This window comes from Oratosquilla oratoria, chromosome 12 (assembly GCF_046742065.1).
Source record: "Oratosquilla oratoria isolate Oo_2021 chromosome 12, ASM4674206v1, whole genome shotgun sequence".
In the NCBI taxonomy this organism is placed as follows: Eukaryota; Metazoa; Arthropoda; class Malacostraca; order Stomatopoda; family Squillidae; genus Oratosquilla; species Oratosquilla oratoria.
In genome coordinates, this window is record NC_134788.1 from 67,805,036 (window position 1) to 67,822,511 (window position 17,476).

At 37.0% G+C, this 17,476-nt stretch overlaps 2 protein-coding genes across 6 annotated transcripts in view; one reads left to right on the forward strand and one right to left on the reverse strand.

Annotated features, from left to right (window-relative positions):
• LOC143031974 (uncharacterized) overlaps window positions 1-17,476 on the reverse strand; it is a 98,559-nt gene that overhangs the window by 69,757 nt on the left and 11,326 nt on the right. For all 5 annotated transcript variants that reach the window (XM_076196378.1, XM_076196379.1, XM_076196377.1 and 2 more), the window contains exons 2-4: window positions 7,907-8,084; window positions 7,687-7,822; window positions 1,781-1,976 (exon numbers count right to left, since the gene is read on the reverse strand). In XM_076196378.1, coding sequence (XP_076052493.1) covers window positions 1,781-1,976; window positions 7,687-7,822; window positions 7,907-8,078 — 504 coding nt within the window. In that variant the 5' untranslated portion in view covers window positions 8,079-8,084. The remainder of the gene's footprint in view (window positions 1-1,780; window positions 1,977-7,686; window positions 7,823-7,906; window positions 8,085-17,476) is intronic.
• Window positions 12,656-13,414, forward strand: LOC143030487 (uncharacterized). The gene is made up of 2 exons (XM_076193637.1): window positions 12,656-12,662; window positions 12,837-13,414. Exons 1-2 carry the CDS (start codon window positions 12,656-12,658, stop codon window positions 13,412-13,414), a joined length of 585 nt encoding a protein of 194 aa, XP_076049752.1.

A 17,476-nucleotide genomic window follows, 5' to 3' on the forward strand; every position in this document is an offset into this window, starting at 1 on the left:
TTGACGCTTCTCCCTAAACCCTCTATGCACTCATCTGAATCTATCCAAAAAACCTTCCTTTCCTCTACATTCTTCTCACTACCAGGCCCATATGCACTTACAAAGGGATGGAAGTCCTTGATAGAGATGATTTACTAAAGTGAGATAGGAGAAAAACAAGAGGACATGAAAACAAACTTAAAAAGGATAGTTACAGAAGAGATCTGAAAAAGAATAGCTTCCCACACAGTGATAGATATCTGGAATAAACTGAATGAGGAAATAGTGAGTGCAAAAAATATACAAGAATTTAAGATGAAACTGGATGCTGAAACATACAAAAGCAAGTCACTACGAGAAAAGCTCTCTTCCTATAAAATACAACTAGGTACAACTAGGTAAATACATCTCCCTTCCCACTTTCACCTTCATCCACATTAACCTTGAAGAAACCTCCTTCTATTCCACCACGTGCTTACCTATCTCTTCACTTACTAATATAGCTACCCCTTCTCTCCCTCATCCTCTCTTCACTCCCGACACTCTTCCAACTACACTCCCAAACTCAAACTCGCCCCTCCCTTTCAACTTAGATTCACTCAATGCCAATGCATCCATCTTTCTTCTCACAAACATACTTCTTATCTCTTCCCTTTTATTCTCATCTGTACCACACCCATGCACATTTAAAGTTGAATGGGTTAAAGACCCAAACCTTAGGGTTCTGGTTAGAAAACTCCTCCCAGACCCTGATATACATTTGCTTTTTTTAGGAACGTCCCCTTTGGGACTACAGAGAGTAGGATATCTAGTCCTATCCAACCCGGTAAGAAAGAAAAATAAAATAGCACGTGTATGATTGTAACTGTTGTTCATAAAAAACATAAATAATGCCAAACCGTGAGAAAATATTATTATATATGGGGAATTTCATGGAAATGTAGAAATTTCACATGCCTGATGTATACATTATCATTTCATTTATTCTTTATGTATTTTTCTTCTTTTATGTGTGACACTGAAAAAAGGCCTTTTTTTGTCACCAAGAGAACATCTCTGTTGATATGTTGCAGACATTAAAAATCTTATGTCAACACTGTTAGCAATAAGATGGATATCAATATTGGCACTAGTCCATACCCCAAGGCACTGTTGGAGTTTCATGAGCTAATAGTACACCAGCAGTAGCTAGCTATGCCTATCCTGTCCAACAATATACATAATGAAATGGGTGGGAGTGTTTTAATGCCTTTCCCTTTTTGGCTACCTCCCTTGAACAATATACATAAATTTATTAAAGCCTTTGCTATGGGATCAACATAATCTATACTGATCAAAACCCATCTTATCCCAATGCCATCCCTTGACTGAATGAAATCATCCAACATTAGCTGAAACAAAATATATAATCTTCACACAACATTTATCACCATTATTTACAACCCTAAGAGTTCCTCTAAATGAAATCCTGCAATAATCAGCAAGCCAAATTGGCAAAGGTCTCTTCATTAATATACTGGACCTGATCCAAGGATCAAATACCAGCTCATAGGGTAACACCTCAAATAGGGACATGAGTTGTGGAGATTTGTCTTCTGGAAATAAATGCACACTTCTTGGGCAGGAGTGATACTACAAAACCATTGCTAGTAACCAACTTTACACACATCACATTCATTCATGTTTATTCCAAATATTGTACAAACTTCTCTAAGAGGACCTGTTCATATACTTAAAAAATCTAGGGAAATACGTATATATCAGGTAGAAATAATGACATTGCAACTCATATATTTTTTACCTTTGCTCCCATTTCTCTCCATGGTAATAGGGAAGAGTGATGTGTGAAGGGGCACACAAATACAATTGGTGCATGGGGTAGGTCAAGGGCATTAATGAGTTTGTTGACTGCTGCCGTGGCCCCACTACCTGTGAACATGACAGCATCATGTTCAGATGCATGAACAGCATTGCGGATTATATCCCGAGCTTCATGCCTGTAATATCAAGAATAGGAATGAGGAACTTACATTATTAGACTACGGTTTGAAAAGATAATAAGTTGTCTCATATTCAAGCAATCAATCAATCCATTGTCCATATCTTTTGCACAAGACCTGTGGCCTTTATGTAATTGACAACAGCCTCAAGGCAGGACCATAAGTCACTCAGTGAAGATATATTGTGTTGTTGTCAAGGGACTGTTATTGTGGACCATTGTAGTATGAGGTGCTCTGTATCTTCTGTATGGAAAGCACATCTGGGGCAGTTTGAATCTGTGGCCAGGCTAACTGTGTTGGTATTATTTCAATGCTTGATGATGTCCTGGATAGTAATTACAAAAGATTCACAAATAAGCTAGGTAATTCAGAACAACAAAGTATCGCAATCATGAATGATGTATTGACTAGAGTGGTAGAAGATATGGTAATGGTGAAAAAGTTAAATAAAAGCACTCTAGAAACAAGTAGCTGACCAAATGGTTATATTAGATGATTTGAAGGGCAAATTGAGTATGTTGAGTTTCAAATGAATCATACAGAATTAGAGAAGTTCAAGGGTGATTATGATAAGTCAAAGGAAGAAAGAACTAAGATGAAGGACAGTGTGAAGCAAAGTAATGAAAAGGCTAGGGGAAGTGTAGAAATATAAGAGAATAACAACAGAGATGGTTAAATTTACATGAAGAGAACAAGACCAATTCATAAAAATCATGAAAAAGTAGAGGAAGATGCAGAGAAAAAGGTGATGAGAGTTCTGAAGAATAGATAATAGTAGACAAAAGTTTGTCAATGTGGTAGAATGGAATGAGGAAAAATTAACAGTAAGTAAAGAATGAGAAATGAAATGCACATAGCAAAAGAAATAAGGCAAGTAATAATAGGCAGTGAGGAAGGCATATATGAAGATAGAAAAAGTATTCAGGTTAGGCAGATATGTACAAGGAGGTGCAAGATAATGTAAATTTCAAAGCAAAAAAAACATGGTGAATAAATTAATGAACAAGATAAGAAACCAGTTATTACAGTATACTACAGACAAATTCAAGATGGATGAAATACAGGAAGGGGGGGAAAACAAGTATTAGAAACTAAAAAGAAATCAAATAAATGAGAAGAGAACAAGAAAAAACGAAATGTTATTGGAGAGTGATATATTAGAAGATGAGGCAATGATGAATAAACAAAAAATACACAAGAAAAAGGGATGAAAAGAATGAAAAATATCACAAATAGCCTACCCAAATATAGATGGACTAATATCAATATAATTAGAGATGAATGATTGGAATAACAGTATTTGTTGCCTTGAGTTTCACTATGAGGAAAAACCTGCAGTACCAAAGTTGCTAGTAACAGTCCTTGAGACCTCCCACAGGCTTCTCTGAGAGAGAGAGAGAGAGAGAGAGAGAGAGAGAGAGAGAGAGAGAGAGAGAGAAATTGTATTAGTGTATTTAGCTAGTTGTATTTTACGGGACAAGAGTTATGCTTGTAGTGACCCGTTTTCGTATCTCTCCACATCCAGTTTATTCTTAAAATTGTGTATAGTTTTGGCATAACATCAATCACTCTATGTGGGAAGCTATTATTTTTCAGGTCTCTTCTATAGCTGTCTTTCTTTAGTTTCTTTTTGTGTCCTCTTGTTTCTCTTCTGTCCCACTTTAATAAGTTGTTTTTCGAGAATTTCCATCCCTTTCATAATTCTGAAAATGGTCAACAAATTGCCTCTTTCTCTTCTCTGTTCCAGTGATGACAGATGTAATTTTTTCAATCTTTGTTCATATGTCATCTTTGTTAGTGTAGGCAACATCTATGTCGCTGCTCTTTGTGTATTTACCTAATTATATTTTACGGGAAGGGGAGCTATGCTCCTGGTGTCCCATTTTCATATCTCGTTTTATCTACACTCTTTTCAAATTCGTGTATCGTTTTTGCACACACCACATTCTCATCTAACTTGTTCCAAACGTCTATTACCCTGTGGGGAAAGCTGTTCTTTTTCAGATCTCTTCTATAACTGTCTTTCTTGATTTTCTTTCCGTGTCCTCTTGTATCTCTACTATCCCATTTTATTAGATCCTCTCTATCAATAGTTTCTATGCCTTTCATGATTCTATAAATAGTTATCAAGTGTGGGACTGTTTCTATGTCACAGACTGAAAGAGGTAAGACGTGAGCAGCTGCTGGCTGTCAGATCTCCATGTGTGAAAATGTGTAAAAAATACAGCTGAAGTTCTTAACCCCTTCAATACGGGCCACATCGCACGTCTGGCAGCATTAGCTTCCAGACATGCGATGTTGCGTTATAATACTCGCATTATAAAAAATAAAGTCACTGCTCAATCGCTCTTTCTCTTTCACCCGTGAATTTTGATAACCATAAAAAATATGATGAAGCCAGTTTACAGAGTATGGAGGTCACGCAGGTACGACTACAATAAATATAATCAAGACGACAAATTCGGCATCATTGTGTACCCACTTGCTCCTCATGCCGCCTACCTAGTGTCACCGTATGGAAGTGGTTAACCCCTTCATGAGGAGCAAGTGGATACACGAGGATACCGACGTCGGCGTCTTGATTATATATATTGTAGCTGTACCTGCATGACCCCCATACTCAGTAAACTGGTTTCATCATATTTTCCATGGTTATCAAAACTCACGGGTGAAAGAGAACGAGCAATACAGCAGTAACTTTATTTTTTATAATGTGAGTATTATGACGCAACATCGCACGTCTGGCAGCTAATGCTGCCCACGAGATTTTGGTCCGGAGTGAAGGGGTTAAAGATTCTGGGCCCAGTCTGCATATCAAATGTCAGTCCCATAGAATGTAATACTTATTGACTCAAAAATAACACACAAACTGATTCTATGCCCAGACAGTGGTGGGAATAAGTCACCACCACATGGCCTCCTTCGGGGTGTGGTGCAAAGCGCAAATGTGCAATGTGAAGTTGGATTGTGGCATGAAGGAGCTGCTGCTGCTGCTGTGCAGCTTCTCTGAATGTACGAATTGTGAATCCAAATCTATGAATACTGCAGTTCTTCTATACATTATAAGATAAGTACAGTAAATGTGGACTATCTATATACTAAGAGCTTTTCCCCCTTATATGAGAGGTAGCCAAGTCAAAGGCATGTACCCACTCATTCCTTTCCTCCACCCCTTCCTCCCTGTCATCTCAGCTCCTCATGGATAACAGGTCATTCCTGTATCCCACCCACTGTCCTGCATCAGAAGCAATGCAGCAAGATACAGTACATTCACAGCAAAGCCACTTCACTTAATTGGCAACCCCTCTACTCTCCACCAAGAATAAGTCTTTACAACTTGATTAATACCCAATGTGGAAAATTATAAAGTATAACAGTTAGGAATGTCCCCTTTTGGGGCTACAGAGAGTAGGATGCCTAGTCCCATCCCTGTCCCATTTTTGTTGCCTTTTACAACTTAACCACTTCAGTATGACTCAAATTCTCGCACACAGCATCGGCTACCAAATGTACAATACACCACACTACTCACGTTATAAAATATAAAGCCACTGCTGAATTACTCATTCTCTTTTACTCTGAGTAAATAAACACAGAAAACGTGATCAAACCAGTTCACAGAATCTGGGGTAACTTATGTACAACTGTACAAATGTATAATCAAGATGCTGATGCCAGCATCATGTACCTACTCACACCTTATGACACCTACGTGGACGTCATCATACCGAAGTGGTTAAGTAGGAACACTTGGTGGCAGTATTCTTTTTCCCCTAACATAGGGTTTGGTGAAAACAAAATGAATATTCAGAGAAGTGGTACAGGACAGTATTAAGATTGGGGGGACAGCATAATGAAGGGATATTCACTATATAATAGGGTAACACAATTTCTCAATGAATAGGGATTTCCTCTATCACAGACAAAATTATGTGTGGCTCTGGTCCATAGGGGCATCCCATATAGACCCTAAAGCATTAGCTGCATACTACTGAGCAGCACTGGAGAAAGTGGATAGGTTTTGATATCTGGGTACATATGTGGCAGGAAAGGGAAGAATGGAGGTGGAATGTAGATTGAAAGAAGCAAGTAAATGTCTTGGGGGATTAAAAAGTGTAATGAGAAATAGACATTTGGGAATGGATGTTAACCTCTTCACTCCGGGGCACATTAATGCTGCCCGACGTGTGATGTTGCGTCATAATAATCGCATTATAAAGAATAAAGTCAGTGCTCAATCGTTCGTTCTCTTTCACCCGTGAATTTTGATAACCATAGAAAATATGGTGAAGTCAGTTTAGAGAGAATGGAGGTTACGTAGGTACGACTACAATAAATATAATCAAGACGCCGACGTCGGCATCATCTCGTACCCACTTGCTCCTCATGACGCCTACGTAGGCGTCACCGTATGGAAGTGGTTAAGAGGAGATTGTATGAAACAGTGATTGGGCTGACAGCATTGTATGGGGCACAAGCATGGAACATAAGAGAGGAAGAGTTTAAATGTGTTTGAGATGAAATGCCTGAGAAGTATGGTAGGGGTTACTAAGCTGGATAGAGTGAGAAACAAGGAGGTGAGGAGGAGAGCAGGGGTGGAAAGGGAGTTGGGAGATAGGGTTGATGAAAGAGTATTGGGATGGTTTGGACACATGGAAAGAATGAGTGAAGAAAGATTAGTAAAAGAAATGTGGAAAACAGAGGTGAAGGAAGTGAACATGGGGGGGGGGGGGTGACCATGGATGGGATAAAAGGGCCACTGGAAAAGAGAGGAATGTCTGCTGAAGAAGGAAGTGGAAAGACAGGTGAGTAGAGAATGGTTGTGAATGGATGATGCTATGATGCATGAAACAGAGTGGGTGGGGGATGGGGGAAGGGAGTGTGTATGAATGATATTTTGATGCAGCCCAAATGAATTTCTCCTTGTCCTGCATGAAAGGATAGAGAGGGGGGGTCGCCGAATTAAATGAAGCAGCCTTGCTGTGGATGTAGTGTGTCTTGCTGCATTACTTCTGACCCAGGACAATAAGGGGGATCTTTCTCCCTTTCCTTCATCCCAATTTTGTGTATATTCCTTTGTGAATACAGATTTAAAATATTTGTTCATAATTTCAGCAATTTCTACATCTATATATTCCACATTCCCTTTCCACAATTTCACTATTTCCTGTTGTGGGTGTGTGTATGTGTGTATGTAAAGTTACAGCATTACCCATAGATTATGCCACATATATGAGCTTTGTGCTCTCATCCAGGAGAGTAATAGCTGTCAATCATAAGTCCAACATGTAATCCAAGACAGTGGTAAATCACATACACACACAAAACATCTAACAGTACCAAATTTAGACAAGGTATAGTCCTGAGCTATATAAAGCTTGAAGGCCTCTTGTTAGCATGTAAAACCAAAAACCAAAAATCTAGGCTCAAAATATTATTCTAATTGCTTATGTTTAAAGCCATTCTAAAACTACAAATAAAAGTTTGTACACAACCCATTCTAAAAACTAAAGTACACACAAATAGCAACATGAATCTTTATAAAACTGAAATTTTATGAGGCTCCTGTGGATTGTGAGGCCTTCTACTGTAGCTTCAGCTCATATCCAAATCCAACACTGTTGACAAACACAAATCTTGCTTCATAGTCAGTTTGACCATAATTTGAGGACCAAATCAATATAACAAACATCTGAAAATGTCAAACCTGAAGGCAGTGGTCTGACGAGCAGTTATGGATGCAGTTGTGTGTGTTGAACCATAGAGTGGAAGAACTTCAGATTGAATATAATCTTCAATGAAGGAAACTGAACGACCTGATGCAATATAATCAGCATACACCACTGAAAAAAAAGAAAAATGGATATCACTCATAAATACAAAAAAAACAAACTAGGATATATCTTAACATCATGAAACATTTGTACCTTTCCTTTGTCCAAATGGGGAGGAAAATGTACTGTCTCTTCCAAGAATACATTTTGCAACTTCAGAAACTAATTTCTTGGGATCACAGTCTTCATCTTCTTGAACAATACTGTTCTCCTCTGGTGTATCACAGAAATCATAAAACTTCCTATGAGCATCTGAACGGGCCATTGTCTCCTGTAAGAATAAAATAAAAATCATTACTAAAAGGATTTTGTTTCAATATAGTTTTGTACACGTAAGTCTCTTAACCACTTCCATACGGTGACGCCTATGTAGGCGGCATGAGGAGCAAGTGGGTACGTGATGATGCCGACATCGGCGTCTTGATTATATTTATTGTAGTCGTGCCTACATAACTTCCATTCTCTCTAAACTGGCTTCATCATATTTTCTATGGTTATCAAAAGAGAACGAATGATTGAGCACTGACTTTATTTTTTATAATGCAATTATTATGACGCAACATCATACATCAGGCAGCTAATGCTCCCAGACGTGTGATGTGCCCCGGAGTGAAGAGGTTAATACAACACTCACCAACTGCCATTTGTGCAGATGTTTGGGCTCAGGACAAATTCACTTCAGAAATCAGCCCAGGACATAAAACACCACCAATTCCCAAAGTGGGTTTATGTCCTGTACCCAAACATCCGCACAAGTGGCGGATGGCGAGTGTTGGATTAAGTGACCAAGGTATATAGTTGTGCAATCTGCACACACACACACACACACACACACACTTGTATTTACCTAGTTGTATTATACAGGAAGGGAGCTATGCTCGTGGTGACCCATCCTTGTATCTCTCAGCATTAACCTATTCACTCCGGGGCACATCGCACGTCTGGCAGCATTAGCTGCCCGACGTACGATGTTGCTTCATGATAATCGCATTATAAAAAATAAAGTCAGTGCTCAATCGTTCCTTCTCTCTCACCTGTGTATTTTGATAACCATAGAAAATATGATGAAGCCAGTTTAGAGAGAATGGAGGTTACATAGGTACAACTACAATAGATATAATCAAGATGCCGACATTGGCATCATCGAGTACCCACTTGCTCCTCATGCCGCCTATGTAGGTGTCACCGTATGGAAGTGTTTAAGTTTTTTCTTAAAATCTTGAATAGTGCTTGCATACACTGTTTCTTTGTCCAATTTGTTCCAGTATCTATCACTCTGTGTGGGAAGCTATTTTTTTTTTTCCAGATCTCTTCTGTAATTATCTTTTTTATTTTTTTTTTCATGTCCTCTTGTTTTTCTATTGTCCCATTTCAATAAGTCATTCTTATCTAATATTTCCATTCCCTTCATAATTCTATAGATATTTAGTGAGTCTCCTCTTTCTCTTCTTTGTTCCACAGTTGGTAATTCTAATTTGGACAGTCTTTGTTCATGTCATTTTGGAAGGAGTTGGTGCCAGCTTTGTTATTGCTCTTTGTATTCTTTCTAACTTCTTTATATTCTTTTTGGTGTATGTGTATATAAATATATATATATATATATATATATATATATATATATATATAATATAGAATTGGGCATGTTTCTCTGGACTGGTGAAATCTTCAAAATTACGAGGATCACAACAAGGAAATACCTGTGTTGTATTAATAGGGAAGGGGAAAGCTCGTGGTGTAGTGGGAAGGTGAAGAAAAAGGAGAAGGGGAAGGATAACTGAGGAAAATGGAAGGAAATGAGGAAGGGGACAAACGGGGCCCAAATCTTAGGAGAAGCACAAACAAACAGGGGCCAGAATACACAGACGAACAACAAGGAAGCAGAGGTGTCAAGAGCAGAAATATAGACAATAGCAGCTCAATGGAAAGACTAGATAACTGCTTTTATGGATTCAATGAGGGAGGAGGTGACAACCTCCCCCGACAAGTAAATCTAGAGGAGAAACTAAAAAAAAAATGAACAAAGAATGGGAGGTTAGGTTTGACCAATTAACTCTAGTTTGTGAGAAAGTTGATCAACTGGAAGAACTAAGGAAAGAGAATCAAAATCTAACTAAAGAAATAGAAGAATTAAAAAGACAGTTAAGAGAAGTAAAGGAAGAGAATGAGGAATTAAAGAGGAATAATAAAGAAAATACAGAGTCCATAGCAAAAGAGGTAAATGTTGGAAAAAAGTACACAAGAACAATATAATGGAATTTAGAGGTATAATGGAACAGCAGACGAAAGAACAAACTATGGACATAGTTATTAAAGTGATGAGGGAAAAGGAGAATATAGTAGGAGACTTAGCGGATAAAAAGAAATGTATACTGTAATTATATTAGGGATGGAAGAAAAGTATAATCAAAATAGGACAAGAATGAAGGAGAAAAAGGAAAAAATAAACAATATATTAGAAGTAGTTCAAGAAGAACCAGAAATAGAGAAACAAATAGAAGAAATATATAGACTAGGGAAATACAATATAGATAAGACCAGACCAATTAGGGTTAAATTTAAGTCACAAACAACAACAGAGAATGTCTTAGCAAAAACAGGGAAACTAGCAAACAGTGAAAAATATAAACAGGTATGGATAAAAAGAGAAATGAATAAAGAGGAGAGGATGAGAAAACAAAAAGACTAGAAGCTAAGGAAAAAATGAGAAAAGAACAAAGTCAGAAAAAGAGAAAATCTATTGGAGAGTAGTGAATATGAAAGTGAGGAAATGGTTCATAGCAGAGGAAAACAGAAGGAAAACGGAAAACACAATGGAAGTAGCAGAAAATTAAAAGTGTCTTACACAGGCTTGAATGAACTGAATGATTATCTGAAGGAAAAAGAACTGGACATAATGGGAATTGTTGAGACAAAATTGAAAGGTCCACTACCACCCAACAGTGTAGGACATGGTGCATATAATTATTGGATTAGAAACAGAGAGGTAAAACATGGGGGTGGAGTTATGTTCCTGACTAAGAAGGATATAAATGTGAGGAATGTCACATATGGAAAGAATAGAGTAGAGATGATTATGATGGAAGTGGAGGACAAGGATGGGAAGAGCAGGAAGTTTGTAGTAAATTATGTGCCTCCTAAAACTGCTTCATGGGAAGAAAAAGAACACAAAAATATGTTAGAAGACACAAGGATAACACTAAATAATATAATAGAAGATGGAGGAAGAATAGTTATAATGGGTGACTTTAATTGTAAAGAAATCTGCTGGGAAGAGATGACAGTGAAGGGTGGGGACGACCTATGAGGAATTGTACCACTTGATATGATTATAGAACATACAATGACACAATGGATACAAGAGAATACTAGGTATAGAAATGAAGAACCATCGAGACTGGACCTAATAACCACATCAGAACCTAAAATAATGGACAAGATTGAATACAAAACACCAAAAAGTGACCACATATTGGTTGAACTAGAACTAAAAGAGGAAAAATACATGAAAAAATTAACAATATAGAAAGGGAAGATTGATGTATGAAAAAACAAATTTTGATCAAATAAGAGAATTCTTTCAAAATCTTACTGGGAAAGGATACACAAGGAGGAAACAACAGCAGAAGAGAAATGGAATATTTTGACAAAAATTTATATAGGAGTGGAAAAGTATGTTCCAAGACAAAAACAATAAAAATATTATGTAAAGTGATGGTACAACAAAAGATGTAGGGAGTTAAAAGACAAGGAGATTTGGGTTCTTCTCTTTCAGAAAGAGAAGAACCCAAATCTCCTTGGTGATGTCTATCAGGTCGATCCAGCAGCTACTACATGATGACCTGAATTATAAAAGTTACCGTGCCCGCACTACTCCTTGGGTCACTCATCAGCAAGTTGTTAAACGTATAAAATTTGCCAAGAAATATTCAACATGGACAGATGAACAGTGGAAAACAGTCTTCTGGAATGACGAATCAACTTTCACAGTGACTGGCACCCCAGCAGCCAAGGTCTACCAAAAGCCTGGTGATGACCCCTTGAAACCTCGCTTCACGAACAAGGTCGTCAAGCACCCTGCCTCGCTTATGGTTTGGGCAGGGTTGTACTCCCTGCTAATGAAAAAGTTAATCAGTATAACTATCAGGAGTTATTGGCTGACTATCTTCCTGACTGTTTTGAGGAGACCAAGGCCATCAGTGCCATGGTTGGTATCCGCTATTCGCCAGCTCTGGGCCTCCATTCCTGAAACAACCCTCCAGAACCTTGCACTATCAGTTCCAGGACGTCTCCAGAAGGTGATACAGAGGAAGGGATATTAATTTTAACCAATTTCTATATGTAAGTACCATAATTTGCATGATTTCATATATTTTCTCATGCAAACTAACCTTCACCTTCAGTTTACAGGTTTCATTAAGGGCAGCATCATTATTTTCCGCGCATACTGTATATATATATATATATATATATATATATACTGTATACATATTTTGCGACAGGTTTTCCTGGAGACAGATTTCATTAAAGAAAATAGCAGTAGATGCATTGATGATCTTCTTGGGGATATTTCTAAGATGTCTAACTATAAACTTGGCTTCAGTAGGTAAGGTTACTATGGCTGGTCCAAAGGACACAATTCAAACTCAGGAAGAAGAAGAGTGGAGTTTAGTGTGGCTTGACATTTCATACACTATACATTTCCAAAAGCAATGACAGTGGTCAAAATGCATGGTCTTACATATTAACAAAAGATGAGAATAGGTAGTAAATAGATAACCAATAGGGAAGAGGGTAGTACAGGGAACCAATGAGAGAGCCAATCAGTAACATTGGACAAGGTTCATGGAAGGTATTTTCTCTTAGATTTATAGGGCTTCAACAATCTGCAGTCTTCTTGTATCTTGTGTTTGTCCTATGACCCATAATTAGCCAGGTTCCCACTTACACTTATCAGATCATCAAGAAATCAAATGAGTGGCTTACCCCTTTCATCTCTGGGATTACAACTTGTCTTCTGCTGCAGATTTCCTCCATCTCCTCAACAACTCTAATGCCGAAGATGTGATTGCTTCCTATGATGTGGAAAGCCTCTTTACGAACATTGATGTTGACTGGACCATCAACTTAATCATCAACAAGATCTACCTTGCACAAGGTCCTCCAAAATTAGACATATCAAAAATGACCCTTTTGACCTTATTGGGGATGTGTATGAAGGAAGCACTGTTTCTCTGCCTCCATGGAAGGAAGTTCCAGCAGATTGATGGAATAGCGATGGGTTACCCTCTCGGGGTCCTCTTTGCTAATTTCTTCATGGGGATGGTGGAACATGAAGTTTTCCATGCTATCAACAAACCTGCTATTTACATACACATCAACAACATCTTTGTGAAAGTGGCATATGAAGAAGACCTCATCCAACTAAGAGAAAAGCTGCAAGCAGTTTCCTGGCTTAATTTCACAAATGAGTCCAGTGCCGATGGTAAACTTCCTTTCCTTGATGTACTGGTAGTGCAAAACCACTCACACTTCAGCACCATCTACACCAAACCCACTAACCCAGGCCTGTGTCTAAATGGGGAAAGTGAATGCCCTCAATGATTTAAAGACTCTACCGTAAGTGCTTATATTAGAAGGGCTCTCTTGCACTGCAGTAGTTGGAAAAGCACCAATCAATAAATTGAAAGAGCTACACAAATCCTAATAAATAATGGCTATTCCAACCATGGAATTTCCAGGGTCATTAAGAGGCAACTTAACAAATGGTACGACCAAGCTCCAGATTGCCCAAATCTAGGTGAAATCATCAAATTATTCTGTAAATCGCACATGATTACAGAATATAAAACCGAAGAAAATATCGTCAAACAAATCATTAAATGTCATAGCAAACCTGCCAGCCCCGTTGACCATGTTCATTATCTATTACAAAAACAAGAAAACTTCGAATCTCCTGCTTAAGAACAACACCTCCCATGCACCTATGTTACAACGCAGTCATCTCATGTATGAATACTAGGACGATGAGCTAGTGAGCTAGAAGACTACTAGGAAAATGAGATTGAAGTACATGTGAGGTAATTGCCATACATGTGATGACTACATAGGAGGTAGTCAATTCAAATTGAGTTTAAAAACACTGAAAGTACTACAGGAGTTTTGCATCATGAGGTGATTACCTTGAATATAAACTTTCCCAAATTTTCAGGGGAAGAAAATGCAGTGGGAGTTAATAGGTTTCTCAGTCTGATCAACACTATGTCACTAAAAACATAACCGATGAAAAAATGATCATTGAAATTTTAAAAGAAAATGTAGATCCTGAGAAGGGTAGGGCTAGGCTAATAATAATAGCAAATAGACAATATCAACCAATATGAAGCTTATAAAAAGGCATTCATTAAACATTTTAAGTCAAAGTGTGATCAGGATACTGTCAAGTCTTTGGTTAGAATGATAAAGTAAAAACAAGTGAACCTAACACAGAATATCTAGCAAAATTAGACAGATGAACCTTTTTCTGGATTTAATATATACAACAGAAGAAACCTGAGTAGAATTATAGACATAGAAAAAGAAATGAGATCTAGGAGGATTTCATGGAATCAAGAGATTATGGATCTAAAGAAACAAAATATGGACCTAAGAAATGAGAATATCAAAATAAGTGAGGGATTCAAAGCAAAAAAAAAAATGAAATAAATAATGAGGTAAGTGAATTAAGACAGAAGTAATTGAAGTAAAAAGTGAAAATAAGAGGATGAAAAACAAAGACACTGCTAATAGTGCGACCTTAAAAAAAGAGGTGGATGAACAAATCAAGGCGATGTCCAAGAAAATTGGAGGAAATATAGGGGAGGAAAACCTACAGAAAATCAGGAGAGAATGGAAAAAGGATCAAAAAAGCAAAAAGATGGCTTTTAAATTGTTCAACAACACATATAGAACACTAAAGACACAGTTATTCAGGTAATGAAAGAAAAAGAAAGCTGGGTTAGAGATACAGTAGACAAAAAGAAGTGTATAGTAGTATATGATCTATAAGAAAAACATAACCTAGTTAGGTGCTTGAGAGAAAAAGAAGAGAAGGAAATATCAAGAAAAATTCTGAAAGCAGTACAAGACGAAGAGCAAGAAATAGAAAAGGAAATTAGAAGTGCATAGATGGAACAATACACACAAGAAAGAAACTAACCTCTAAAGATCAAATTAAGGTCACAAATAGTGGCAGAAGAATTATTAGCAAATGCAAAAAAGTTAGCAAATAGTGAACACTATAAAAGTATATGGATAAAAAAAGAAATGAATGATGAGGAGAGAGAAGGCACTAAGAAATGAAGCTAGAAAAAAAAAATAAAATAAAAAAAATGGATACTGATGAAAAAAAAAGTTCTATTGGAGAGTGCTAGACATGAGGCTGAGTAAATGGCATATTCAAGAAAAAGAAACAAAAGGAACAGAGAATAAAATGGAAAGGGGAAAAAATTAAGTGACTTATACAGAGATGGATTGATCTCAGGATTAAGTAAACTAAATGATTATCTGTCAGAAGAAAAACCAGATATAATGGGAATTGTGGAGAATTAGGGGTCCACTACCTCCAAATAATGTTGGACAAGGATTATATAATCACTGGGTTAAAAATAGAGGAGAAACAGGGTGGAGTCATGTTTTTGGCTAAGAAAAACTTAAATGTGACAAAAGTTACAAATGGAGAAAACAGCATGGAAATGATCATGATGAGAGTTGAAAATAGTAGCATGAAAAGAAGAAAGTTTGTGGTGATTTATATACCCCCATAAATGGGTTCTTGGAAAGAGAGTGATTATTTTAAAGTGTTAGAAGATACAAGGCTTTCAATAAATGATATGCTGATGGATGAAGGAAACATAATACTTATGGGAGATTTTAACTGCAAAGAAATATGTTGGGGAGAGATGATAGTAAAAGGTGGAGAGGACCTTTGGGAAAATATATTACTTGACATGACCATGGAACATACAATGACACAATGGGTAAAAGAAAATACCTGATATAGAAATAATGAAGAACCATCGAGAATAGATTTAATATTTACATTGGAACCTGAAAGTGTGGATAAAATTGAAATCGAGACACCAATTAGGAAGAGTGATCACATACTACTTGAGTTTGAACTAAAGGAGGAAAAATGTATTAGAGAAATGAGAAACACAGAAAAGGAAGACTGATGTATAACAAAACAGACTTTGGGAAACTTAGGAATTTTTTTTCAAAAAGCGAGTTGGGAAATTATATAATAGACACAAGTGGAAGAAAAATGGATGATTCTGATGGAAATCTATAATAGAGTGGATAAATATGTACCAAGACAAAAACAGGAAAAAGTGTATATTAAGTGCTAGTTTAACAGAAGGTGCAATGAGGTGATAGACGAGACAAAGCTTGGAAAAGATGGAGAAAAAAAAAGTGGCAAATATAATCTAAGGAATGAATATGTAAAAATATGCAGAGAGGAAAAAAGAAACTATGAAAAAGAAGTGATAGAAAAATGTAAAGACCAACCAAAACAATTCTATAGATATGTGAAGAGTAAACTAAAAAACAAACAGGAAATAGTAAAATTACACCATGGGAGTATAGAATACACAGAAGATAGAAATGGCTAAAGTCAAGAACAAACCCTTCAAGTTGGTGTACACTAGAGAAAATATACAGCATTGGTATGAAAAGAGTGAAGTGAGATCTCCACCCATGAGGGAAATAATTGTAACACAAACAGAAATAATGGATCAAATAATGAACCTTGATGTCAGGAAATCACATGGCCTGGATGGAATTGCTAACTAGATACTAAAAGAATGTAAAGATGAACTAATAGACAAAATATATAAGGTAGTAAGCTGCTCACTCAAAGAAGGAAAAATATCGTAAGACTGGAAAAATGCCAATATCGTACCAATATATAAAGGGAGACACAAGGGAGACCCAACAAATTACAGACCAGTCTCCCTTAAAAGCATGGCAGCCAAAATTTGTGAAAAAGATATAAAAAATAGATGGACAAAACATCTGGAGGAGAATAATATGCTCAATCCAAGAAACTTCGGATTTAAATAGGGAAGGTCATGTGCCACAAATTTTATCCATTTCTATTCATGAAATTAATGGATGGGCTGCTTGTGCTTTCCTAGATTTACAAAAAGCTTTTGATAATGTACCACACAAAAAATTATTAAGAAAACTGAAAAACATACGAGGGATACAAGGAAAACTATTGAAATGGATGGAGGATTTCTAGCATGGAAGAAAAAAGAGAGTAGTGCTCAGAGATAAGATTCTACTTGGGAAGAAGTGATTAGTAGTGTCCCACAGGGATCAGTATTGGCTCCAATAATGTTTGCTATTTATGTTAATGTCATGGATGAGGGGGTGAAATGTTACGTGATCTTCTTTGCAGATGACACAAAATTGCTGAAGAAAGTAAGTACTGAAACGGATTGCGAGTTGCTGCAGAGAAATCTGAATAGGTTTTGGGAAAGGAGTCAGAAGTGGGAATTGGACTTCAACATCAAGAAATGTAGCATAATGGAATTTGGAAAAAGTATAAAAAGAACATCAGGACAATACAAAATTGGTACAAAGGAAAATGGGATCTGAAAAAGATCTAGGAGTAATTATCAC